General features: G+C 49.9%; 1 protein-coding gene across 8 annotated transcripts in view; it reads right to left on the bottom strand.

Annotated features, from left to right (window-relative positions):
• FGFR1 (fibroblast growth factor receptor 1) overlaps nucleotides 1-27,628 on the bottom strand; it is a 59,092-nt gene that overhangs the window by 2,480 nt on the left and 28,984 nt on the right. The window contains exons 3-13 of one of the 8 annotated variants that reach the window (XM_084760278.1): nucleotides 15,688-15,954; nucleotides 13,815-13,904; nucleotides 13,409-13,581; nucleotides 10,286-10,409; nucleotides 8,863-9,053; nucleotides 7,704-7,854; nucleotides 4,099-4,295; nucleotides 3,182-3,327; nucleotides 2,650-2,771; nucleotides 2,111-2,221; nucleotides 1,533-1,723 (exon numbers count right to left, since the gene is read on the bottom strand). In XM_084760278.1, the coding sequence (XP_084616404.1) occupies nucleotides 1,533-1,723; nucleotides 2,111-2,221; nucleotides 2,650-2,771; nucleotides 3,182-3,327; nucleotides 4,099-4,295; nucleotides 7,704-7,854; nucleotides 8,863-9,053; nucleotides 10,286-10,409; nucleotides 13,409-13,581; nucleotides 13,815-13,904; nucleotides 15,688-15,954 (1,763 nt within the window). Of the gene's footprint in view, nucleotides 1-1,532; nucleotides 1,724-2,110; nucleotides 2,222-2,649; nucleotides 2,772-3,181; nucleotides 3,328-4,098; nucleotides 4,296-6,727; nucleotides 6,873-7,703; nucleotides 7,855-8,862; nucleotides 9,054-10,285; nucleotides 10,410-13,408; nucleotides 13,582-13,814; nucleotides 13,905-15,687; nucleotides 15,955-27,628 lie in introns of all 8 variants that reach the window. The other 7 variants (XM_084760280.1, XM_084760279.1, XM_084760281.1 and 4 more) reach the window with 7 other exon arrangements.

Below are 27,628 nucleotides of genomic sequence, written 5' to 3'. Positions count from 1 at the left end.
CTCCAGCACTTACTGTGTAGTGGGCAGCAGGGCCATTTTGCCTCACAGGTCTTTGGCCCATGTACCTCCATACCCTGTAGACACCCCCATACCCTGTAGACACCCCCATACCCTGTAGACACCCCCATACCCTCTAGACACCCCCATACCCTCTAGACACCCCCATACCCTCTAGACACCCCCACACCCTCTAGACACCCCCATACCCTCTAGACACCCCCTCCCAAGTATTTAGTTCCAGACACGTTCAGCTGGAGCCTTCTCAGTAAATCACTTTAGGGAGCCCCTCTTTTATGCCTTCTTTCTTGAGCCTAACCTTTAGCTTTTAGATTTGTACGCCCAAAATAGTTTGGGCTTATGCTAGGTCTGTGGAGGTGTGTATGTGGAGCCCTGTCCTCCCTGGCAGAACACGGCCACACTGTGTAGGAAGTTAATGCAAAGATAGAGCGAGCACTGAAACCTGTGACAGCACTTTCACAAACATAATCCATATTAGCCTCTCAATAACTGTACTACATAGAAATAAGTATTCTTACTTTGTGTCTGAAGAAATACAGGTGCTTGAGCGATAAAGAGCACTGGCTGCTCTTCCAGAGGCCCTGAGTTCAAGTCCCAGAAACCACATGGTGGTTCACAGCCATCTACAATGGATCTCATGTTCTCTTTAGTCATGCAGTCATACAAGCAAGTAGAGTACTCTCATGTACATAAAATACATAAATAAATTAAAAAAAATTTTTTTTCCCCAAAGCAGGGTTTCTCTGTGTAGCTTTGACTGTCTTGGAATTTGCTCTACATAGACTAGAGGCTAGCCTCAAACTCACAGAGATCCACCTTCCTCTGCCTCCCAAGTGCTGGGATTAAAGGCGTGTGCCACCACCACCTGGCAAATAAATAAATCTTTAAAAAATAATAAAATATAAGGCTGGGTTCAGTAGCACATGCCATGTAATCCCAACACTTGAGAGACTGAGGTATAATAATTACAAATTTAAGGCCGGCCTGTGCTACACAATGAATATGAGGTTGACCTCTGTTACAAATTGGGACCTTAATTTCAAAAAGAAAAACATTTAAGTTAAAAAGTAGCTGCCTGAGGGCCTATGGTGGCCCAGGGCTCTAATCCCAGCACTCGGGAGGCAGAGGCAGGTGGACTGCTGTGAGTTCAAGGCCAGCCTGGTCTACAAAGTGAGTTCAGGACAGGCAAGGCTACACAGAGAAACCCTGTTGGGGAGAAGGAAGGGGAAGCTGCCTGAATCTATGCAGAAAGTGGTTATACAAACTCAAACCTAAATCAATCTGACCTCAAGGCTACAAGCGCTCTCGCAACTCTTTGAGAGCCTAATACAACACAAGGGGCCGTCAGCTGGGGCCAGGTATGGTAGTGCATGCTAGCATACTAGCACGGGGAGACGGAGGCAGAAAAACCAGGCGCTCAAGGGCAGCGTTGACTATGTGGTCATAAACTAAGCACTAGGTGGGTTCAGGTCCATCCTGCCTTTGGTGGGAAGGGATGCATTCCGGCGCCATACCTTCTTAGAGGCAAGATACTCCATGCCCCGAGCCACCTGATAGGCACAGGAGACCAGATCTTTGGAAGATAGCTGTTCCTCGGGATTGTGGCTGGGGTTGTAGCAATATTCCAGCCCGGGAGGCCTCCTGGCCTGCAGATACTCCCGGAGGTTGCCTTTGGAGGCATACTCCACAATGACATAGAGAGGACCTGCGAGCACAGAGAGAGACCACAGGTCAGAAGCCCTTCCCTCCTAATGTCACAGGCTATTTATGTCCCGTGCTTAATGTGACCTCTCTTTCCAGCCTCCTCCTCCTCTGGAGGGGAACGGGATAGTTATTCTGCCCAAAGAAAGCTAGTGTAATCCAGAAAGCTTCCTAGCAAAGTTGAGGGTAGGAGCCCTAATGAATGTAGAGGCTCCAATTCACACACTAAGTCTCGGTATTGATGAGTGAATGCCAATGGGGCCCGCCAGTCTTTTGGCAGATGCCCAGAGCCCAAGCCCTGACCCCGGAGCTGCCACCTACCATCCTGTGTGCACGCCCCCAGCAGGTTGATGCCCAGAGCCCAAGCCCTGACCCTGGAGCCGCCACCTACCATCCTGCGTGCACGCCCCCAGCAGGTTGATGATGTTCTTGTGTTTCCCGATCATCTTCATCATCTCCATCTCGGAGATGAGATCCGACAAGTCCTTCTCTGTTGCATCGGCTTCACAGACAAACCAGAGAGTAAGGTGAGGGAGGTAGGAAGGACATGTAATAGCTGGGGGGGGGGGGGGGGGGAGGAGGAGGTCCAGGAGGAGCCCCTCCGTTTCTCCCGGACTTGCTTTCTTCCCTCCCACTTTCCCATCCAGGAACCTCCACCTCCCTGCGGTACTGAATGTGGCTGGAGACGACCGTGAGGAAAAAAAAAAAAAATCAGCCAGTTTATGGGACTAAGATGAGCACCTAAGCCAGGTCACCATTAAGAAACAAGGTGAGATTTTTAAAAACACTGAGGGTTGTGCCATCCCCCTCTACCCCTAGATCTGCCCCCTCAGGGAGTGTAATAGGCGAGAGCAATGACAGAATCATAGAACGTGTGCTATTTGGTCCAGACCTAACTTTGCTCAGGCAGGAACAAGAAGCATTACTCACACTTCAACATCTTCACGGCCACTTTGGTCACACGGTTGGGTTTGTCTTTATCCAGCCCGATGGCCTCTGCCAATACTACCTGCCCAAAGCAGCCCTCTCCAAGGGGTTTGCCTAAGACCAGTCTTGAGTGGAAAACAAATAGGGAGTGACAGTCAGGGCTGGTAAAGGTCAAACTACACCCTCCTCCTGGTTTTTTGAGACAGGGTTTTCTATGGGTAGCCTTGGGTGTCCTGAACTCACTCTGTAGACCAGGCTGGCCTCGAACTCACAGAGATCCACCTGCCTCTGCCTCCCCAAGTGCTGGGATTAAAGGCGTGTGCTGCCACCATCACCCAGGAAGGGCAAACGTTTCTAGGACAGCTCAACCCCATTTCTCTGGTATTTCACTCAATCGAGAGCAGGGAGCAGTAGGGCTGCTGTTTTTAGAGGCATCACGTGCCTTTTCACTACCTAGAAGGCCTCAGCCTACACAATTTCTGCGGCTAGAATACCAAGCGTGGGGCTCCTCAGTGGAAAAGCACAGCAGTCACACCTGTCTCGTGGCAGCTCCCAGCGGGGATCTTCAGGAAGTTCATATTCAGAGACTCCAGCTAGCATGGGGGTCCCGCTGGAGGAGAGTCGTGACGGCCGAACCAGGAGAACCCCAGAGTTCATGGACGCGCTAGAGTCAGCTGACACCTGTAGAAAAGAGTGGGGTCACCCTTCTAGCAGGGAGAGGGGGAAGCGGCAGCTAACTCATCCCAAACCCCCAGCTTCTTGCTGTGACGTAGACTCGCTTCCATCACTTAACAGTGTGGTGTGAAAAACACCTGTATGGGCAGATACCCTATGACTGAGCAATTTCCACCATCAAAAAGTCTTTCTGGAGCCAGGCGGTGGTGGTGCACGGCTTTAATCCCAGCACTCGGGAGGCAGAGGCAGGCAGAACTCTGTGAGTTCGAGGCCAGCCTCATCTACGGAACTAGTTCCAAGGACAGCCAGGGCTACACCCAGAAATCTTGTCCTAAAAAAAAAAAACCCAAAGGTCTTTCCATTTTACTCACCTATTCAATGCGCATGCCAATTATAACTCTTCCAGCCTAATAGGTTCTTTTCTTGTCCCCAATTCTTTGCAAAAATTCTGCCTCCCATTTATGGATTGCTAATCCCCAAGGCACTTTTCTGGGTCAGCAGTGTTCTGAAGAACAGTTCATCTTCCTCATACCCGCACCTTCTAACCCATTTCTGCCTACTGTGTCTCAGGTGACAGAATGAGGCCTTTGTGGCTGGGGTACAGGGTGGCTAGGCATAGAGCCAGAGTTAGTTTATAATGTTCCAATGTGCCTGGTCCAGAGGTTGGGACAAAGTCCAAAGTGGAAGACGAGGAACAGCCAGGAGGGATGGGGAGGGAATAGGCCCCGGAGGCAAGGCGGCGGTGAGCCTGCGGATCCCCCATCTACTTTCTGTTACCTGTCTGCGCAGAGGGATGCTCTTGGCCAGCTTGTGCACAGCCATCTGGCTATGGAAGTCGCTCTTCTTGGTGCCACTCCGCATCTTGTAGATGATGACAGAGCCCACCATGCAGGAGATCAGGAAGGCCCCGGTGCAGTAGATGATGATTTCCAGGTAGAGCGGTGACGTCATCACAGCTGGCCTCTCTTCCAGGGCTGAGTCAGTGTGGATAGGGTGTCAGCAGGTCATGAGTGCTTTGCTCATGAGGGGTATGCCCCGGGAGAAACCCAACACCTGTTCCTTTCCCCTGGGAACTTGTAGGGAAGGAGAGAATCCAGCTAGATCCCAACGTAGACGGGGAGTCTGGCATCTAAAGGACCAGACACCTTGGGACCTTAGAGGCATCCTTCAACATCCTTAAACTCAAGAGGCCATAGAGGGCGAAGCCTAGACTATCCTGCTACACGAACACTCATTAACTGCAGGGCCTCCTTGCTTAGCTCACTACTGGGCTAGATGTGTACCAGAACCTTCTCAGTGCTGTGCATATATATCATATGGAGACAGGCTCTTATGCCCAAGGGACAGCACGGTCCTCAAAGCACAATTCATAGAGCGGCATTCAGAGTGAAGACTCATGAATGCTCCCAGTAGCCACCCTGTGTCTCACTAAACATCTGTCGCCTCTGTTGGATCAGACGAGTAAATGGCTAAAACACAGGCAAAATAAATTTAATGCCTAAATACGCCTCTAGATGAAAAAACAAACAAACAAACAAACAAAAAACCCCAGGCATTTATCTGGCAGTTCTTAGGAAATCTATTCATGGCCCTACAGGATTCCTAAAATGTAAGGAAATGGGAGGTGTGGGCGGGGCATCGCATCATCTTACAGTGTTCTTTCACTTATTCGTAGAGTTCATATACTGTGCTTATGTCAACTAGATACAGTCATCTGAAAGGAGGGCACCTCAATTGAGAAAATGCCTCCATAAGAGTGGGCTGTAGGCAAGCCTGTAAGGCATTCTCTTCATCAGTGATTGATGGGGGAAGGCCCAGCCCATTGTGGGTGATGTCATCCAGGTGGTCCTGGGTACTGTATGCAAGCAGGCTGAGCTCGCCAGTAAGCAGCAACCCTTCCTGGCCTCTGTATCCGCTCCCGCCTGCAGGTTTGTGCCCTGTTTAAGTTTCTGCCCGACTGCCTTTGATGACGAAAGAACTGTTATTCGGAAGAGTAAGCAGAATAAACCCTTTCCTTCCCAAGTTGCTTCTGGTCACGGGGTTTTACCACCACGGCAATAGTAAGTCCAACTAAGATGCTTGCTCATCTCCACTTGCCAGTTAATCTAGCTTCCCTTCAGCACAAGAAACAGTGTCCACCTACTGGGCACCTCCTTGCCGCCCTCCTCCTCCAACAGTCCTCCCTTCAAAACCTCAGCCAGCCAAAGAAAAAGTAATCCCCCCTGGGAGTCCTCCCAGCCCAACAAGGAGACAACAGACCCAATGACAGGCAAAGTGTCCTGTTTGTCCTTTCCCCCCAGGGTCAGGAAATGAAGACTTATAGGGAGCAGACTACACAGAGAGAGAGACCGGAACAATGATAAAGACAGGATGCTAGCGGCAGTGGGCGAGGCCGCTGGGCAAGCGAGGTGGAAGGGAAGAAGACAGAAGAGACGCTCTTAGCAGCTGCAGAGAAGCAGCGCTAAGGCCACATGCAGGCAAAACCATACTGGTCCTGTGGTCACCAGCCCACCACCCGGCAAGGCTGCAGGGCTCCTTCCTTCCTGGCTGCCACACAGACAACAGATCTCCCAGCTTGGGAGGGGAGGCCAGGAGGGATGGCCAGAGAGGTCAAATGGGTACCATCAGGGCTCCTGAGTGCCTAAGACAGGCCTTTCTTTCTTTCTTTTTCAATATTTATTTATTTATTTATTTAATTTATTTATTTATCTATCTATCTATTAATTATTGTGTATGCAGTGCTCTGCCTCCATGTACACCTGCAGGCCAGAAGAGGGCCTCAGATCACATTATAGATGGTTGTGAGCCACCATGTAGTTGCTGGGAATTGAACTCAGGACCTCTGGAAGAGCAGTCCATGCTCTTAACCTCTGAGCCATCTCTCCAGTCCCCAACAGGCCTTTCTTAAGGTAGTTGAAGCTTGCTATCCAGGCATGTCAATCAAAGTGCAGAAGAATGAAGAGTGGGCCAGCAACACTCCACAGAAGCCTTAGGCTCCTATATAGGCCAAGAACCTGTATTCAAGGAGAAGAGGTCCAGGGTTTTTCTTGCTGATACTCCTGGGACTGGCCAAAGAAGACCCTATAATTCAGACCCTCAGTACCAAAGGGATGAGGGCTTCCCCAAGGATGGAAGGAGCCTGCCCTGGAAAGCCCTGCTGCAAGGTAAACCCAGAGCTCATGCATGCATTACACTGACCGGAGAGAGCCAGATACACATGTGCAGGGGAGGCTGCCACATCGCTTCCTGAAAACCCAGGAACCCCACCTGCATGTGCCTCAAAGCCGGAGCAAAAAGGTCACAGAGCAGACGGGAGCCGTCCCTTCCTGGCTCTCCCCAGGCCTGTAATGGATGCGCCACTCCCATGGCAAAGGCAGGACATGGAAAGGATCGGTGCAGTGTATACCTTCCAGAACGGTCAACCATGCAGAGTGATGGGAGAGTCCGATAGAGTTACCCGCCAAGCACGTATACTCCCCCGCATCCTCAAAGGAGACATTCCGTAGGTGAAGCACCTCCATTTCCTTGTCGGTGGTATTGACTCCAGCAGTCTAGAAGAGACGACGGGAGCAAAATGGACAAGCACAGGATATGAGACCTCGGGGAGGCAGAGAAACAGAGGGGACAGAGAAGGGGACCGAAACCAGAAGAAGAGATGCTCCCTAGCATCTCCATTGCAACAAGGCAGAAAACCACCAGGCAGCGAAACCTGTTAGAGGAAAAGAGTGAGGCCCTGAGGGAGGTGCTCCGGCAGACCTGAGGAGACGACGGCTTGGTTACGACCCTTCACCAGACGTTGGCAGCCACTGGCCCAGCCAAGCATGCGGGCGGTGGGCAGCATGGAGAAATAGGACCTGGCAGGTGGGGGGCTGTTTGGTTTTAGGTAAAGAGAGTCAGTGGGTACAGATGGCAAGGAAAGAAAATTCACACACACACACACACACACACACACACACACACACACACACACACACACACAGAGTACTGGCTTGGAAAACAATACCTGGTTCCTTCTCTTAGCCACCACTGAAAATCAGTCTGAGGCATCATTCCTAACATCTCACAAGTCCATGATAGGCACATGTACCTACACACACACACACACACACACACACACACACGCACGCACGCACGCACACACACACGCACACACACACACACACACACACACACACACGTATATAAGGCACAAAGGGAGCCACAGATAACCTACATAGTACCAAACCAAACCAGGCCCCCCAAGCCAGGGATTTTTCCATGGCTCTGGGCATTAGGAACACAGTAGGAGAAAGATAGAGTCGGTGCTGGCTTCCCAACCTGCCCCAACAGTGTGGAGCCTAAATCAAGTACTCAGTACAGGGTCCCGTCCATCTCCCCATTACCTTTTGCCACAGGTCTGGTGACAGTGAGCCACGCAGACTGGTTAGCTTCACCAATATAATTGGAAACCTTACACACATACTCCCCGCTCTGGGCCTCTGTCACATTGAACAGTGTCAGCACCTCCGCATCCGAGCTATTAATCCCCGAATGCTGGAACAAACCAACGACACACCAGTCAGTTGGGCAAACACTGAGATGTGGCCACACTGTGCTCCTGGGAGCCAAGGCAAGGGAGACACTGAGGCCTACAGTCTTCCGAGTGGGACAAAATGAAACCGCGGGTAGAGAGGGGAGGCTAAAATAGTAAAACAGAAGGGAAAGGGGACAGGGAAAGCAAAGAAGAAAAAGGGAAATGGAAAGGGGAGGATGGTGGGGGGAGAAGGGAAAAGAGAGGAGGTGGGGGGAGAGGGGTGCCTGTCCCAAAGCAAGTACTTGCTGTGTGTTAAACTCCCTCCTCCAAGCCTGGGGTGGGAACTTGTAATTGGAGAAAGAACTCCAAGACCCAAAGCTAAATAAAGCTGGCCCCCTTTGTTCCCAGTGGCAAAGAGAAGGGGCAGGCAGTAAATCTGTAGGACAGACAGCCAAGGCAGGGGAGGGTGGGGTCTAACTTCTGGTTTTTCCTGCAGCAAGATCCACTGGAGACTTAGCCAATTACGTCCCTGGATTAATGGAGCATTCAGGGTCAATGAAAGGCTGGGAGTGAGAGGAAAAAGGAAGAAAATGCCATTACTCCTCAAACGGCATAGAATTTATAGGTGGCATTTACTTTCCCAGCCACTTCAGCAAACCCCCTATGTCATTTACCATGTTTGTCAAAAGATGGTAACTTAAGGAAACAATCAAGATGGACAGTGGGAAACATTTGTTGTTAGAAGGCTGTGGTCCCAGGCCACAAGCAAGCAAGAGTTTCAATGCCTTCCTTGAATTACTGACCCAACATACCGAGTCACTCAATAGGAACCAGCAACCAGCGTGGCCCACCCTACCCTCTGTTCCTAGGTCACCTCCATCTTCCGCTGTCACCAGCCTGTGGCTAGATCCCTACTAAGAAGGAGTATGTGCCTTATGGGTAAGGCTGAGCCCTAATCCCAGGCACTGAGTCCTGGGGGGGACACGTGACCTTCCCGGAAAACTAGCCAACAATGAGGCGAGGATTACCTTCAGAATCTGGACGTACGGCAAGTTGTCTGGCCCAATCTTGCTCCCGTTCACCTCGATGTGCTTTAGCCACTGGATGTGGGGCTGAGGGTCACTGTACACCTTACACATGAACTCCACGTTGCTGCCCAAGGCCACGGTCTTGTTGGCAGGCAACCCTGCCTGAAGGATAGGCCGGTGAGGTGATCGCTCTGTGGAGGAAGGATGAGGATGGATGTGTTGAGGGTTCGAGGGCCTGGTCCTGGTTGGGATGCTGACCAAGGTAAGGCCTACACTGACTCCCCAGTATCCTTCCCAGCCCCTCCAACCTGATTTAAAAGAAGGGACACCATTTCTTCCAGTCCCGTACCCACTAACAAGTCTCTTGTCTGAACAGAGACACAACCCCAGATTCCAGCATGTGAGACCCTGGACCCTATCAGGAGACCCAGGATCTCTACAATCATAGCCCTGAGATGAACAATACTCCATTCCTCCTGTCTTCCAGGATACCACCAAGTGGACACACCTCGGAGTCTGCATTTCAAGGCACTTGGCCTCTGTACCTCAGTGTGTGCACTTGATCTATAGCTACTCTAATTGTGCCTATACTGCAAGGACACGAAAGACAAAGTTCAGGGCATGGATTTAAAGACCTGGCATATTTGCGGTGTTCATTAAGCAACAGCAACTATTATATCTTTTTATCGCTGTATCTTTCAACACATGTAGGGTAACAGTAGCTGTTGCCTAGTGAATGAATTAAACAAACAAAAAGGTAAGCCAGCAACAGTAGTGCATGTCTTTAATTCCAACAGTCAGGAAGGCAGAACAGGCAGATCTCGGGTGAGTTCAAGGTCAGCCTGGTGTACAGAGCAAGTTCCAGGACAACCAGGGATACATAGAGAGCCACTATCTTAAAAAGTGAAAAAGGAAGGAAGGGAAGGAGGGGAGATGGGGGAGGAGGAGAGGGAGATGGGGAGGGAGGGGGAGAGAAGACTGGGGGGGGGGAGTGAGGGAAGAAGGGGGGAGGGAGGGAGGGAGGGAGGGAGGGAGAGAGAGAGAGAGAGAGAGAGAGAGAGAGAGAGAGAGAGGGGGGGGGGGTGAGGCTTAAGGCAGGCCCATGTCTATAATCTTAGCACTTGAGGAAGCGAGAACAGGAGGATCACCATGAGTTCAAAGCCAGGCTGCACTATACGGTGAGTTCCAAAGTAGCCTAAGCTAAAGCCTGAGATCATATCTCAAATTGGAAGGAACAACAAGAGGGAGGGAGAAAGAGGGGGAGAGAGGGAGGGAGGGAGGGAGGGAACATTGAGGCTCAAAGTAAGAAGTATAGGCCAAATGTCCAGATTCCATCCTAGGGCCTCAGGCTCCTCAGCTGCCTTTTCCTACCCTTCCCTGTCCTCTGACTGCCTCTTGGCCTCCTTGACCTTGATCTTCTTACCCACAACATCAAGCTGGTAGGTGTGGTTAATGCTGCCATACTCGTTTTCCACGATGCAGGTGTAGTTGCCCTTGTCAGACGGCACCACGGAGTCCATTATGATGCTCCAGGTGGCATAACGGACCTGTAGGACAAGGACGAGGGACTTTGCTGAGGGTCTGGGGGAGAATGGAGATGAAAGCAGCACATATGGCCAGTGCTGCACCGTTAGCCAACACAAAGTCTAGATGGACTAGTTCCTGGTCTATTTACACTCAGAACACATCTCGCAAACTAAACTAGCATGGTGTGGAAATGCCGGACATCTTCACGGTAGCACTCAGAAGCAAACATGCCTTTGGCAAATCCTCCAAAGCTCCCTGGGAATCTTCTCCATGTCTGTCAGCTTCATTCCCGACACAGCAAGTTTCAAAAGCTAGTTCCTCAAGGTTGGCAAGATGGTTCGGTGGATAAAGGCACTTGCCACCAAGCCTGACTCTTAGGACCCACGTGGTGGAAGGAGACAACCAGCTCCTGCAGTCTTCCTGTGGTCTCCATATGCACGCTGTTGCTTGCACATGGGCACACAAATGTAAATGTAATAAAAAATAAAACAGGGGGCTGGAGAGATGGCTCAGAGGTTAAGAGCACTGTCTGCTCTTCCAGAGATCCTGAGTTCAATTCCCAGCAACCACATGGTGGTTCACAACCATCTATGTGATGCCTTCCTCTGACCTGCAGGTGTACACAAAGGCAGAACACTGTATACATAATAATAAATAAATCTTTAAAAACCCCAAAAAACTTGCGTCCTCTCCCAGTTAACTCTGGTCAGATCTGTGCTCAATCCTCCCTCCGCTCTTCGAATGAAGAACTGTGGCAAGCTGTTCACCACAGTTGTCCTTTGACAGCTGCCTTCTCATGAGGTTACAAAACCTTTACAGGCTAGAAAGCTGCCTTGTCCAGGCTGACGCACAGAAACTTGCAAACAGAAGTAGTTGGTAAGTTAAGGTAAAGCTTTCCCATATTCCTTCTTTTAAAAAAGAAAGAACCGTGCGTGGTGACGCACGCATTTAATCCCAGCACTTGGGAGGCAGAGGCAGGTGGATCTTTGTGAGTTAGAGGCCAGCCTGGTCTACAAAGAGAATCCAGGACAGCCAAGGCTACACAGAGAAATTCTGTCTCTAAAAACCAAAATAAACAAATAAAAATAAAAAAGAAAGAAAGAAAAAGAACTGGGAGTGGTGGCACAGGCCTGTAAGCTCAGCACTTGGGAGGCAGAGACAGGCAGAGCTCTATGAGTTTGAGGTCAGCCTGGTCTACAGAGTGAGTTCTAAGACAGGCAGGGCTACATGGAGAAACCTTGGTTCAAACAAAAACAAAATAAATAATAAAGAGAAAGAAAAAGATCTATTGTTATGTAAGAGTATGCATGTTTACGTGTGTGTGTGTGTGTGTGTGTGTGTGTGTGTGTGTGTGTGTGTGTGTGTACATGTGAGCATAGGTGCCCACAGAGGCCTTGGAGCTGGGGTTATTTATAGGTGTTTGTGAGTTCTCTGATGTAGGCGCAGGAACAGGATTCTAGTCATCTGGAAGAATGTTATACGCTTAACCACTAAGCTGTCTCTCCAGCCGCCCTCTTCTCCTTTTCTTATACAAGAACAATGAGAAGCCAGGCACGGTGGCACATGCCTGTGATCTCAGCAGCTGGCAGGCCAAGACAAGAGAATTGGGAGTTCCAGGCCAGTCTGGGGTCTACAGAGAAGAAACGCGCAGTCTTAAAAACAAACAAACAAACAAACAAACAAAAAACACACAACAACAACAAAACAAAAACCAAAACCAAACAAACCAGTCAGGAAGGTATGAGAAAAGAGACTCTTAAGTGATGTGAGACATATTTGGGGACCTTGTGGGCCAGCAGATCTCTGGGGAAGAGCTTCTCATCAAAAGGACTTGACCCCCAGAGGGAAAGGAAGCGGCTTATCAAAATAGGAAATCCCTAATGGTGTCAATAAGCAACACAAACACTTGGACCTATTGTATTTCTTGGCGACCGCCTAGTGGGCCTGTCCCTCACACTCCCTTATGGGAAGGAGACTGATTTTCCTTTAGGACTTGGGGGCTGCAGATGTAACTCCGCGGTGCAGGCTTAGTATGCACTACAGAGGAGCGGGAGGATGAGGAAAGGGGATGAGGCAAGAAGGGGGACATGGGTTCTATGTACTGACAGCTTAAAACATGTCTACACTCTCTTATCTGACAATATCATTTCCGGTAATCTGTCCTGAGAAAGGTCCTTTAAAAGTGCTAAAGTGGGAATGTGTGCGTGTGAGTATGTGTGGGGGGGTGGTGGTACGCACGACTTTAATCCCAGGCGGATCTCTGAGTTCAAGGCCAGCCTGGTGTACAGAGTGATTCCAGGATAGCCAGGGCTACACAAAGAAACCCTGTCCCCCCAAAACCCAAAAATTGGTACATGCCTTTCTTTAACCCCAGCACTCAGGACGCAAAGACAGGTGGATCTCTGTGAGATTGAGGGCAGTCTGGTATGCATAGTGAGTCCCCTGCCACACACACACACACACACACACACACACACACACACACACACACAAAAACCCAACAACAACAACAAAGAAAGGAGGGAGGGAGGGGCTGATGGTGGCTGGTGAGATGACTCAATGGGTACAAGGGACTTTTGCCCGAGTCTGATGACCTCAGACTGGTCTGCAGGACCCACACAGTTGAAGGAGAAAACTGACTCCACTGGGCTTCTCTCTGATCTCCACATGCATATCTTCCCACAAAAAAATAAAAGTCAAGTAGTGAAAAATAAATAAATAAATAAATACATAAATAAATAAATAAATAAAAAGTACTGTGTAGTTCCCAGGAATCTGACACCCTCTCCAGATCGCTGCAGGCACATCTCTGGTACACATACGTACATGCAGGTGAAACAATCATAAAATAAACTTTAAATTTTTAAAAATCGACAACAAACATCCCACCTTTAAAAAGGCAACTAAAACAACAACAAGAACAGACAACAGCAAAAACCAAAATAGCAAAGGCATATTCCTATCCAGCCCCTATCTAATGTCTTATCCTAGCTTTGCTTTGATATGTACGCATGGGTACCTTGTAGCCTCCAATTCGGTGGTCAGGTTTGAATTCTTTGCCATTTTTCAACCAGCGCAAAGTGGGGTTGGGTGTCCCGCTGGACGGGCACTTGAACTTCACCGTCTTGGCGGCTGGAACTGCATGCAGTTTCTTTTCCATCTTTTCCGGGGATGTCCAGTACGGAGCTACAGCTGTCCAAGAGAAGCCAAAGGGAGACAGATGAGGGTAGCAAGAGTGGTCGGGCTCAGAAGCAAGGGCCCAGGCAGGATCCCATCTACCTGCTCAGTAGCTCTGGGCCAGCAGCCAGGGACCACGGCCCACCGGCCTTCTGAGCTTCTCCCCTCCCTCCTTAGGCAGGCTTTCCTGCCCAGCTCAACTCCCTGGGCTCAAAGGCAGCAAAGTAAGTTAGAAAACAGTGTCTCACGCCTACGGTTTGGTTTGGTGTTGTCTGTTTCTTTCTCCTCTGAAGAGGAGTCATCGTCGTCGTCGTCATCCTCCGAGGAGGGGAGCGCATCTGTGAGGAGGAGGAGGAGAGGAGGTACTGAGGTATGTCTACGTATCTCTAGACTGCCATTCAAACTGCGCTTCCCCTTTCAAGACCACACCTCAGTGTAGCCGCCGACAACACAACCACCCATCCCGTAAGGACTCCCAGTTTCCCCCCCACAAAGTCTGCCTCAGTGACAGTCTGTGTTTAAGAACTGTATGCTCCAGTGCTCAGCCCAGCCCAAGGCAAGTCCAGATGGCTCTAGCAGGACCAGCTACGTTTTTCCAAATTTATTCCATCTCCGCCTGTACACCAAGGCCTCTCTGCTATCAGTATCACCTGGGTACCTATCGTAGCCGCTGAGGAATTGGTGTTTCTTGGACATCAGTCATTGAGAAACGCAGGCTCATCTAGACACCCCGGGCCTTGAAACTACTTCCAAAAAACGATAGTATGCACAGCCTGCTATCAGGATCTTCTCGTATGGACCTCCTGAGGGCTGGGAGCTGCCTGCTTTCTTTTCTCTCTCTCTCTCTCCCAAGGATTTCTTATCTTTTAATGTGCATGTATGTGAGCCTGCATGGACATGTACCATGCATGCAGGAGCTCAAGAGGATGTTGCATCCTCAGGAACAGGCAATTGTGAGCGCACTGTGAATGCTGGGAACCAAATCCAGGACAGCTCCAAGAATAGGAAGGGCTCCCAACAGCTGGGCCATCTCTCCACCCGAGAGCTGCCTTTTTTATAGTTGCTTTAAGACAGGATCTCACAAGTTAGAGATGTAGACCAGGCTAGCTTCAAACTCAAGAGATCCTCCTGAATGCTGGGGTTAAAGGTGTAGACCGCTGTGCCCTGCTACAGTTGCCGTCACTACCCAACTGGGAATCACCCCATTGAAAAAGAGGCTGTGTGGTGGCACACACCTTTAATCCCAGCACTTGGGAGGTAGAAGCAGGCAGATCTCTGTGAGTTTGAGACCAGCCTGGTCTACCTAGTGAATTCCAGGACATCCAGAGCTGTTTAGAAATATGCTGTCTAAAAAAACAAAACAAAACAAAACAAAACAAAAAAACAAAACTAAGCTAAAAGAAAAAAACCAAAACAAGCAAAAAACAAAATCCCCAAAACCAACAGCAACAAAAAGCAGTCCACCAGAGGTCTCTCTAGTCCCCGCTGTCACTCTTGGGAACTACTAGGGAAATATGTTCCTTGACTGGGGACAAATTCTAAATGATGCCTGGGAGAAGGTACCAAGGCCCCATCTTGGCATAAAGAAAGCTCCAGCTTTTCTTCCTTGGATCGTGGTTTTGTGAAAAGTCAGATTCTAAAGGAAACTTGTTCCCAGCAACAAGAGTTCTGGGCTTGCCTGGCTGCACTCATAATATTCCACGAGCTACACAACAGGCTTTTTTTCCCCACAAAGCCTGAACTTGGCAGTGAACCTGAGCCCTTCCTACCACAGCAGGAACCTTAGCATATGCTCCCATCCCTAAGCCTAGGCCTTGACAAGATGAGGCTGGCTGAATCCCACCTAGCACGATCCCGGCATGCTGTGCTGAGGAAATCACAGGGTCTTAACACCCCCAAAGCACCAATAATCACATCTGAGGTAGATCTTAGCTTGGCACCTGCCCTACCTGGCTAACCCTCGAGAGCTAAGGCACGCAGCGGGCAAGGGAGCAATGTTAGTGGACAGCGGCTCTGAAGCAAGTGGAGGGCAGACCAAGGAGGGAAGGAAGTCTGCCCCCCTTTAAAACTAGCAAATAAAGTCGCAACAGTGGACGCAGGGGAGAGGGCACTGCTACCAACCTGAGACATTGACGGAGAAGTAGGTGGTGTCGCTGCCAGAGGGGCTGCTGGTCACACAAGCGTAGAGGCCAGAGTCAGTGGGGATGGAATCCCGCACCTCCACCTCCTCCCCTGTGATGCGGGTGCGGTTGCTCTCTGCCAGCTGCACCCCGTCCCGCAGCCAGTTGATGCTCTGCACATCATCGCGCAGCCGACAGCGAAGCTGTAGCAGGTCGCCAGGGTGGACCAGGAGAGACTCCACTTCCACAGGGACTCCCCAGGGCTGAGCTGCAGCCACCCACAGGGGCCAGGAAGAAGAGCCAAGTGGAGAAAGGAGGAGGAGAGAGAAAGGGAGTTAGCTGAGCCACAGGGCACTGCACTGTCCGGGCCTCAGTTGAAGCAACAGAGCAGGGGACTGGAATATGTACCAGTGGGAAACGGTGGGCACCCTGAGACCCCCCCCCCAGTACTTTCCCTCCGCCCCACTTCTCAATAAGTCAAAGAAGAAAGCGGCAAAGTTAGGAAGCAGCTGTAGCAGCATTAAGCAGCGTTTCAATTTCCTCCGTTCTAAGGGGAGCAGTCTTCCTGTATCTAGAATGCCCCCCCCCCTTTCCCCAAATGCTGCTCAGTGCTTTGCCAAGAATAGCCACTTCCAGCCGGAACACCCCATTCCTTTTTAGCCCTGTCACCCTCACCTCTTTCCCTAATGAATTAAAAGAAAAAAAAAACCCAACCCCTTGCAAACCCAGCAGCCCCCCACGCCCAAGATGAGAGCAGGCGTGCCGGTCAACCAGGACTCTGGGTACACATGACTCAGCGAGGGCGGAGGCCTGGCCTTCCAGCAACACAGATGCATATGTGGGAGGGCCAGCCAGGGAGAGGTCAGCTCAGGGGAGCCTCCAGCGGAACAGGTGTTAGCCCAAGGCCTGCAGCTGCCACAGCAGTACATTTGCTCTGGCAGCAGACATGGCACACATAAACCTTTTCTCATCTACTGCCTGGGCTCACCCTCTCTCCTGCGCCCCATTTTCCTCTTTGAGACACTGTCACACTGTGGTGGTGTGAGGGAGAATGTTTCCCCCATAAGTTAATATATTGGAATGGTTGGTCCCTCGTTGGCAGAGCCAGCGGCGGGGAAGGATTAGGAGGTGTGGCCTTGTTGGAGGAGGTGTGTCCCTGGGGGTGGCCTTTGAGGTTTCAAAAGCCCATTCCAGATCCAGTCAGTCAGTCAGTCAGTCAGTCAGTCTGTCCCTCTCTTCCTCTCTCTCCTTCCAACTTGTAGAGAACATGGAAGCCCTCAGCTACTGCTGTAGTGCCACGCCTGCCTGCCTGCCACCATGGTCCCACCAAAACGGCCACGGACTTATCCTCTGAAACTGTAAGCAAGCCCCAATTAAGTGCTTTCACAACAACAGAAAAGTAACTAAGACACCCCTCTGCCCCCCCACCACACACACTGGCTTCAGTATTCTTGGGTAGGACAGCTAGACCCACCCCTCCAAGATCTGCCGCTGCAGAGAGCACCCACCCCTCCCGTGCATGAGCTGTCTCCTTCAGGAAGACTCATATTCATGGCATTCCTAGGAGGAGTCAGCCATACTGGATGAATACATTCCTTGGCTACTGAAGAAGCAAAGACGCTTGTGTTCTTTTTGGGCATTCAAACGAATGACTGGCCTCTGCCTGGGCTCAAGCGGAATTGGTCGCAGGCACCTGAGAATCAGGATGCTCTCCCTCGGCCCCTATTCTGAGAGGCCAGGCTTTCTTTGCCTCTCTAGAGGCGCTCAGCAGTGTCCAGACTGGCAGGTACCCCCTCCTGACAGCCAGCTCTCACCACCATCTGGCAAGGGGGTGTGATGGCTCACCACCAGGAGACGCCCGATTCCACAGTTGCGGATCGAACAGCATGGCCAGTCTCCTTACTGTCTTTCTTCCTGAACTCCCTTTGCCCTTTAAACTCCGTCCCCTTATTTACTTGAGTTCTCTGAGTCAGGGTCTTGTTATGCATCCTAAGGTAACTGCAAACTTGTGATCATCCTGCTTCTGCCTCTGCCATTTGTTTTGTTTTGTTTTTTTTCGAGACAGGGTCTCTCTGTGTAGCCTTGGCTGTCCTGGACTCGCTTTGTAGACCAGGCTGGCCTCGAACTCACAGCGATCCGCCTGCCTCTGCCATTTAGGGATTATGTGTGTGCTACATGCCCAGGCCTCCCTCACTACCCTCCCCCTCCCCCCAGTCTCACTTTGTAGCCCTGCCTGACCTGGAACTCACAGAGACCCACCTACTTCCACACTCTGAGTGCTGGAGTTAAAAGTATGGACCAACCTTTACTAGTCCCCCCCACCCCCCCAGACTTTGAGACAACCTTACTCTATAGCCCAGGGTGTCCTGAACTCACAGTACAGCACAGGCTGGGCCCCCACCACATCTGACTCCCCTTTGCCCCCATTTCTGCAGTGCTGGGGGCAGAGCCCAGTACTTTGCATGTACTAGGCAAATGCTGTGCCACTAAGCTACAGCACTAGTTTTTTAGATTTGTTTTCTTTTTAACTATGTGCATTTGTGTCTGTCTGTGTCTGTGTGACTGCAGGGCCCTAGGGAGGCCACAGGTGTCACATCACCTAAAGCCGGAGTTAGTTATAGGCAGTTGTGAGCTACCAGATGTGGGTGGTGGGAGGCAACCTGGGACTCTCTGCGTTCAGTTCCTCTTCACCACTGAGCCACTGCTCCAGCTTCTATTCTCTTTTTAGTGACTCTCTCTCTGAAGTGCTCCATGGGTTTGCACTAGAAACCTTAGGTACATTGGGCTGAATATGGCTTTTCTTCCAAGGAGCTCGCTATTGCTTATCAGCCTAGGGACTCTTGCATAATACTGGGCTGCCGAAAGTAGGGTCTGGATAGCAGTAAGTTAGCCCGTGTTTACTGTTGTGTGTTCCGGTTAAGGAGAGCAACACAGAGGGGCACAGAACACCCAGCCGATTAAAAATAGCCGCTGTGGACTCCTCTTTCCATTTTTCAGTGGTTTATGGTTTTGATGAAAGAAGAAAAACAGCTTGGGCCTGACCCTGAAGGAAACAGCAAGCGTTCCTCCTATTGATCCAATGTCGTTTCCCTCGAGTGAGCTCACTGATTAAATATTTTGCTGCTCATGATCTGCACCAGCCATGGGTCAACAGTGAACTCAACTTCTCAGCCTCAGGCATCACACAGCCTACTCACACAGGTCCCTGAGACAAGGAGAGGCTGCGGCAGACACTCAGCAAGGAGAAGGGACAGGGCACTGCTCCCAAGGGAAGCAGCCAGCGCTCTGCCCTTTCCCGTGGCTATGACTTCCAGCCAGTGCTGACCAACGTGGGAAAAAAACAAAACAAAACAAAACAAAACAAAGCCACCTCATCTCTGAATCTTAGAAACCACCAGGAACCAGCTTTCTTGTTTCCAGGTGGCCTTGTCCTCCTATGCCTAGAGCCACCCTGGGACAACGTTATGTCCAGTTCAGTCTCCCAGCCCCACACGCTGGTTTACAAAGTCACACGCTGTCCTCATCAAAATCTTACCCTGGATACAAAGTAAGACCCAAATCCCCCCTTTTTTTAAACTTTGTTTTTCAAGCCAGGGTTTTTCTGTGTATCCCTGGCTGTCCCGGAACCCACAGAGATCTGCTTGCTTCTGCCTCCGAGTTCTAGGATTAAAGGCGTGCGACACCACTGCCTGGCCCAAATCCCTCTTGGTCTGTGAGGTTCCTACCCAACCTTGTTCCTGCCTTCCACCCAAAGCTGGCTGTGCCTTGGCACCACTGTATCCTCACCCTGCACAGGAACAGGACTTCTGATGATACCAGTCATAACCTCCGGCATTCTCCTGCCTCAGATCACTCAAAGTCTGCTGCCAGAAACATCCCAGGAGCTGCTGGTCTACGTAGTGTTTAGTGTTACACACATACTCAGCACACAAGAAAATTCTGCCCAAAGCTTCTCCATCCATGGTTGATTGAACCAACAAACGTAGAACCCATAGACACTGACATGGAGGGCGGATTGGATACTCAGGGTTAGAAAACCACTCTGAAAATCTAATTTTAGACTATTTTATCTCCCTGCATCAAGAAAATATATACTCATTAGAAGTGACTCTTCATCTCCCACACATCTTTTTTTTTTTTAAAGATTCTTTTATTACATATATCTGCATGTACACCTGCATGCCAGAAGAGGACATTAGATCACATTATAGATGGTTATGAACCACCCTGTGGTTGCTGGGAATTGAACTCAAGTCCTCTGGAAGAACAATCAGTGCTCTTAACTTCTGAGCCATTTCTCCCACCTCCCATTCCCCCCATCCCTTCCCCCTTTTTAAAGACGGGGCTTCTCTATAGCTATGGCTGTCCTAGAATTCATTCTTTATGGAGACCAGGCTGGAACTTGAACTCACAGAGATCTGCCTGTCTCTGTCTCCTAGGTGCTGGGATTAAAAATGTAGGCCACTACACCCAGCATCCACACCATGTCTTAGCCTCACTGGTCTGCTGTCTATTCAGTATATTTCCATCAATGAGATCGTGAACTATATGGTCTTCTGTGAACTGTCCTGTGGGTTTGAACCCAGGTCCTTTAGAAGAGCAACCGGTCCTCTTAACCACTGAGCCACCTCTCCAGCCCCTCTCATACGGTTTTTGTGACCAGGTCATATGGGCAAGGTCCTTCTATGTCATAGTTTGTCTCCATATATATTTTTTAATTTTATCAATTTATTCATATTACATCTCAATGGTTATCCCCTCCCTTGTATCCTCCCTTTCCTCCCTCCCTCCCATTTTCCCCTTACTCCCCTCCCCTATGACTGTGACTGAGGGGGACTTCCTCCCCCTGTATATGCTCATAGGGTATCAAGTCTCTTCTTGGTAGCCTGCTGTCCTTCCTTTGGTGGCACTCAGAGGAAGGATATATTTTTCTTTTTAGTGGCTGAACAGCGTTTGGGTGTGTGATCTATCACATCCCAGTGACGGCTGGAGGACATGTCAGGGAGCATTGCCTCTCAGTGACAACAAATGCCTCTCCTAAGATCTAGAAAGAAATCCAGAACAGAACTGACTCTTAGATTTCTCATATCAGTTAGCAGCAGGAACACAGAAGTTAGTCTTTTAGAGGACTCACGAATCAGCCAGGGGGCTGTAAAGTATTGGTGGCCTTTTCCACTGATGGCAGAGCCCTTAGTTGTGTAGGTTCCCCATTTATAAGGCAGAGTAAAGACAGCTCCTCTGTGGTGGAAGGTGACGGGAAGGGAACCAACTGGACTCTTACCAGTATAGAGTCATCCTTGTAGATTGGCCCTGACCTTCACCCTGTGCCTAGGTAAAGTGGCTCACTATCAACCCACAGCTGTTAAAAGTTGTGTGGCCTTCATTCGTGTCTTCCTTTGACAAGAAGCACGTGGCCTTCCTTGGCCTCCTCTGAGCTGGACTTTCTCAGTCAAGTCCCATGGGCTAGAGCTGCATGCGGCGGGTTCATGTTATGAAACTGGCTATGAAGGATGAAGAAAAGGAGGCCATCTGATTGCTCAGCCACTAAAAATCAGCATTCGAACCCTTTGTGTGTGAACTGTTAGAATAAGATTCGGGACCGACCAGCCAGCTGGTTCAGGGTCAAGGCACTTGTTGCTAAGCCCGATGACCCAAGTTTAACCCTTAGAACCCACGTGGTGGGAGCAGAGAATAAACTCCTGAGAGTGGTTCTCTGAATTTAACATAAACACAATAAGCAAATATAAATGTCTTCTAAAACTTTCTTTCTTTCTTTCTTTCTTTCTTTCTTTCTTTCTTTCTTTCTTTCTTTCTAGACAGGATCTCACTATCTGGCCTGGAACTCACTATGTAGCTGGCCTCAAACTCACAAGAGCTCTGCCTGTCTCTGGCTCCTAAGTACTGAGATCAAAGGTGTGTCCTTCCAGGCTGACTGAAAACGTTTAATTTAAAGGGGCTGGAGTGATGGCTCAGTGGCTGAGAGCGCTCTTGCAGAGGACCTAGGTCTGACTCCCAGCACCCACATGGCAGCTCCCAAACACTTCTATTGCTAGTTCCGGGAGAGCTAATGCCCTCTTTTGGCCTCTTTGGACACCAGGTATACATGTGGTGCATAGATATACATGCAGGCAAAACACCTACACACACACACACACACGCACGCACGCACGCCCGCACGCACGCACACACCCACCAAAACACAAAAAACTTTTAAGAATCAAATACAAGCTGGGCGTGGTGGTGCACGCCTTTGATCCCAGCACTCAGGCAGGCAAGAAGTAGGCAGATCTCTGTGAGTCTGAGCCAACTTCAAAGTGAGTCCCAGACAGGTGAGGCTACAAATGAAAAACTCTGTCGTAAACAAACAAAACAAAGGAATCAAACACAAAGGCAATTCTTAGTGTGTGCAGTAGGTGGGGTGCAATGAGGAGATGGCAAAAATCAAACCCCTGTTTCATGCAGTGCAAAGCATCTAGACCTTCAGTGATCTGGTGAGACTGGTAACGTTACCCCTGTCTGCAGAGTGTTAGGAAGTAAGCTGCAGAAAACAACACCACACATCTACTTAATGGAGCCCCTATCATCATCACCAGGGCCAGGCAGGTGAGACAGAGCTAGCTGTGAGCATCCTTAGAGAGGGGGCTCAAATTAAAGCCCATATATACAACTGTCTAAAACACAGAAGGGAAACCGTCAGGTGTCTCAGTGACATGGAAAGCCCAAGAGGAGGAGCCAGAAGTGAATGCCAATTAGGACGACATCAGCAACATAGGCGAAAGCGAGGAAGAAGAGAGGAGGGAGGCCGGGAAAGAGGAGGACAGATTTTCATCCTCGGCGGCTGCTTGAGAAGCAAGTTTGATGCAGATGAAGGACCAAGAATGGACCATAAAAGCAAGCTGAACCACTGGTCCCTTTAGAGCAGCAGTTGTCATACTGTGGATCTCAACCCCCCTTTGGGGGTCAAATGATCCTTTCCATAAGGGTTGCCTACGATCATCCGAAATCACAGATATTTGCATTATGCTTCGCAACAGTAGCAACATTACAGTTATGATGTAGCAATGAAAAGGCATGCACCACCACACCCAGCGAAGATCTGTATTAAAGGACCAGAGAGAGCATCAGCAAGGTGCCTTAGAGGGAGGGAGGGGGGGGAAACGTGCCAATTCTGACTTGCTTCTCTGTCAGTGCCTCTAGGAGCAGAAGGTGGTGGGGGGGGATGTGGAGTGGGGGTGGGGTGAACCACAGTTCAGCAATCTTCAAGAAATCAGCCGCAAAGGGCAGGGGAAAGAGAGCTTTTTCATAGCGCTTTCAAGTTGAAGAACATGATTAATGCAAATGACTGTCGCCCTGCTTCCCCAATACTTTGGGCTATTACAACTTCCCAACAAGCTAAAGAGGGGTGGCATTTTGCTCATGGCAGAGCTGGCCAGAAGCGTTCCAGTCATTTAGCAGGTCTGAGTATGTTGATCAGACAGATCTCCCAATGAATCTGTTTTCCAACGTGAGCCCTGTGTCAGTGGGAGAGCGGAGCCTTGAGGCCCAAATCCATATAAATCTTATTACGCTTCATCTTGTACATCGGTCAATAGGAGGCAGCCATGAAAGAAATCCCTGGGGGACACACCTGTCTGTGCAGAATATAAGTGCAGCCCACCTCGTGCCACATGAACAAACAGAGCCTGGAAAAGCATCTGATGTTAACATATCACTTTCTGGGCTGGAAGGATGGCTCACTTGGCAAGAAAGCTTGCTGAAAAGCCTGTCTTGAGTTTCAACCTCCAGTAGTCACAAGATGGAGAGAGAGAACACCTACAGGCTGTCCTCTGACCACTACATGTACCACCATGGCACAGGCATACACACGGTGTGCGCATGCCATAAATAATAAATAAATAAATAAATAAATAAATGCAATTTTAAAAAATTTATTAAGACATACCATATCCTTCCCCAGCCTGGGTTCTATAAAAACAAAACAAAACAAAACAAAAAACCAACATGCATAATCCCACATAGTCATGTGACTCCAACGAAGAGAGACACATGACACACGTGTGTGCCGTTCACCCTGTGTGAAGCCTCCCATTTACAACTGTGCAAACAAGATACCCACAGCGACAGAACCAAGCTCTTCCCCAGGCCATCTTCTCATCTGCACAGCAGCCTTACGGAACCCACTGTGGCCGCGAGGACACATATATGGCACGGACAAGACAGTTCTCTTCATGTATTACCTCATCAAATCTCCAATCACAACAAGTGAAATAGGTACTACTAGCATCCTCATTTCAGAGAGGCTGGAGTCAGGCAGATCTCTGTGAGTTCAAGGGCAGCCAGAGCTAACATGGTGAAACCCTGTCTCAAAATTAAACAAAGCAAAAGCTTAAAAACAGTACTTTTAACTAGAAGGAACCCCAGACGGGTGCAGTGTTGCACACCTTAATGCCAGCACTTGGGAGGCAGAGGCAGGCGGATCGCTGTGAGTTCAAGGCCAGCCTGGTCTACAAAGTGAGTCCAGGACAGCCAAAGCGACACAGGGAAACCCTGTCTTGAAAAACAACAACAAAACAACCCCAAAAGACAAACTAGAAGGAACCCCTCCAATTGAGCAGTTTGGAGGATGGGGGTGTACCTCTCTTCGTAGCATACTCCTAAACTAATAATGATGCCCCCTTTGGAATTGCACGAGACACTTTACAAAACACGTTCATTCGAGGTTATGTTACTCCGTTTTGCCTCCCACTTAAAAGAAGCGGAGGTTTGTGAGGCTGCTTGCAAAGTCACAAGACAAAGAGGCTCTAAGTGTCTGGTCAACTGTGTCCTGGGCCCCTCCCCCATGCTTCTCATCCTAAGTGTATCCTAAACAGTGAGGGATGACCCACACTGCACAGCAACATCCTGAACAGCAAGGGAGCCTCAGAGCCCTCCCTGCTTTCTCCCAGGCTCAGCTCTTGGCAGCCATCTGTCATTTGCCCGTTAACAGCTGATAACCCCTGACACCCTCCACTGCAAAGAACATTAGGCAAAGGGGCTGGCTGGTCAGTGCTCTCCTTGGCCCAGATCCAGAAAGGTCGCCAGAGAGGTCCTGGCTCAAGACCTCAAATGACATGCTGCCTCCTGTCCCCTTAACACCCTGAGACCCCCAGGTTGTTTTCTCCTTAAGAATCCAGAGTTCCCAGGCATTGGTGGCACACATCTTTTAGCTCCAGCACTCAGGAGGCAGAGGCAGGTGGATCTCTGAGTTCAAGGCCAGCCTGGTCTACACAAGGAATTCCAGGACAGCCAAGGCTACACACAGAAACCCTGTTTGGAGGTGGGGGCGGGGTGGGGAATCCAGAGTCTTTTAGCTATCTCTTTTCCCCTGCCTCATTCCCTCATTATTCCTTATAATTAGCTGCTGGTCAGTCTAGGGGCTTTGCATCTCTTAAATGTTTTTCTCTAACAACAAAAGTCACCTCAAATTACTTCTGAGGCTCACAGTTGAAGAACTACATCTCTCATTCTTTCCTTCCTTTATGAGCCAGGGACTCCCCTCAAGCTAGCATTGGCTGCATGCGGCACTGAGGACTGACCACAGCACACTCTCTCAAACTGAGCTACCACTCCAGTTCCGGAAATGGTTGTTGGTTTTTCTGTCTTCCCCAAAGGGTCTCACTATATATCCCTAACTGGCCTGAAAACTCACAGTGCAGGTCAGGCTGGCCTTGAACTCACAGAGAACAGCTTGCCTCCCAAGTGCTGGGATTAAACACGTGCTCCACCAAACCTGGTAACTTAACTGGCTCCATTTTGTTGCTGTTGTTGTTTGTTTCAGAGATGCCCCCCCCCCCACCAACCTTGGTGCTGCCTCCGCCTTCATGTACCATGGGGTGGTCTGAACTCGAAGGTCCTTCTGAGACAGCCTCTTGAGATGAAATTTCAGATGTGCATCACCAAGGCTGGCCTTCACTCCATTTTTAGTGTACCCCCACACCGGATTTGAAAGTGTTGATGGCTTCACTTGATGCCAGACTGCTAGAACGGTCTGCACAAGCGTCTCATCTCTCCATGGTCAGGAATAGTAGAGACATCTTAGGCACCAGAGGACTCCCTCCACTAAATCTGGATTCGGGCTCAACCCTGTTTAAGGCCTTTGGTTGGGATATTAGGGCTAAGGAAATGAAGGGAGTAAGGCATCTCAGTAGCACGAGGGAGACGGTGGTCTAGGAGTGTTTACAGTCTTGGCACAAGCTCCCAGAGATAAATGAGGGAGCAATTGTGGATGTGGGAGGAATTTGGGGTGGCTTTGAAAGCAACTTAAAAGGAACTAAGAACAGCGCGGCGGGACTCCAGGGGCCCTCGGCGGAAGGTTTTTATTGCGTTATTTTGACTTTGAAATAGAACCGAAAACTTAACTTTAGTCTAGCAAGACCAAGACAGAGCAAGCAATCACAGTGATTAATTATCACTCTAAGAGGGATTGGGCAAAGAGAAGGAGTCGTAGAGATCCCTTCAGTACAGGGGATACTGCAAAAAACGGGGGAGCATAGGTGTGTGGTACAGGAAACAGGAGCACCAATCAATTACCGGGGCCTGTCTCCTGATCAGTAGCATTCAGGGCCCTGACCTGGGGTTCGGACAGGTTTTTTTCTTTTTTTTTTTTTTTAATAGAAAAGGGAAAGGAGCAAGAAGGAACATTTTGCATGCAAATGGTCCACTGCCAGAAGAGCCCATTAAAATGTAAAACTTCACATTCAGCTGACAAAATGGTGCAAACCACAGTGCTTGCCACAGGGGCTGCAATAAAGCACACAACAAAGGGGCCGAGGAACAACGAGGCCTGAATGGCCTCTGTCAGCAGGTCCCCTCTCCCGTTGCCATGGGGACGCCACCGGGGCTTACTAAAGGTATTTCCTGAGGAGAAAGGCAGCACACACATGCCCAGGCAGCCGAGCTAATCCTGACAGGAAGCCTTCGCCATTCAGGAGCCCAGGGGCTTGGGGCTGAAGTTTTGTTTTGTTTTTATTAAAAAAAAAAAAAGATTGTCTTTTGTGCATCCCACCTCATCACTGTAATTTAATGTGGAGCTGCCCGTGATGGCCAAAGCTATAGCTAGGGTCCTTGTATCCACTACATGACCCCCAACTTCAGCTCCCCAGGAGCTGAGAAGGAGGAAGTAACAGGCAGAAACCTTACTTGGGAGTCCCAGGCCAAGAGTTTTGTTTCAACCTTAAACCAGACAAAAGGTGGGCATCCGAATTGTGTTCAGTAGGGGCTCAAACGTCACCTGGGAGTATCATGCCTGTAGTTTTCCCACTGGGGATATGGTACTCATGCCCTGGTGTCCCCCACTCCCACCGCAGCCTGGTCCAGCTGGAAGGATTGTAATTAAGTGATTAACAAAAGAACCAAATCTCTTCCCCTTTCCCCAGCAAAAGTTCTGGCTCTGCTGATAAAACCCTGGACCAAGCAGAAAAAAAAAATATTTTTTTTTCTTCCTGTACCCCTTCCCCCAGCTGGTTTCTCAATGCACTTTGCTCTTCTCCCTCCTAGAACCCCAGAAGAGGAGAGGGGATGTGTCCTGCAGCTCCAGGAAGGACGGTCTGTGCTTGGGGCTCCCAGAAGTTTGAGTCACCACGTCTCACTTGGCAGCCATGGCAGATTCAGGGAAGAAAGCCAAGGGCACAGCTGGCAGCAGCGGAGACAAACCCCTGTATGACAACTGCCTCCTGGGGCAGCTGAGGGCCCACTAACACTTCCTGAGCAACCTCCACTCAGAAGAGCCATCCCCTTATGGAGAGCGGAGAGACTGGAGCGGTCTCACATCTGCTGTGACTGGAACCTGGGCCCATGGGCTTGCAGAGCCTATGTTTTGGAGTCTGTCTCTTCCAGTCCACATATGCACATACACACACAACATAGCCTGAATCTCCACACACACACACCAGAGCTTGAATCTC

The sequence above is a fragment of the Acomys minous genome (assembly GCF_964271855.1).
Source record: "Acomys minous genome assembly, chromosome: 15".
Lineage (NCBI taxonomy): Eukaryota > Metazoa > Chordata > Mammalia > Rodentia > Muridae > Acomys > Acomys minous.
The sequence above is the reverse complement of the archived record's forward strand: the minus strand, read 5'-3'. Positions and strand labels throughout refer to the sequence as shown.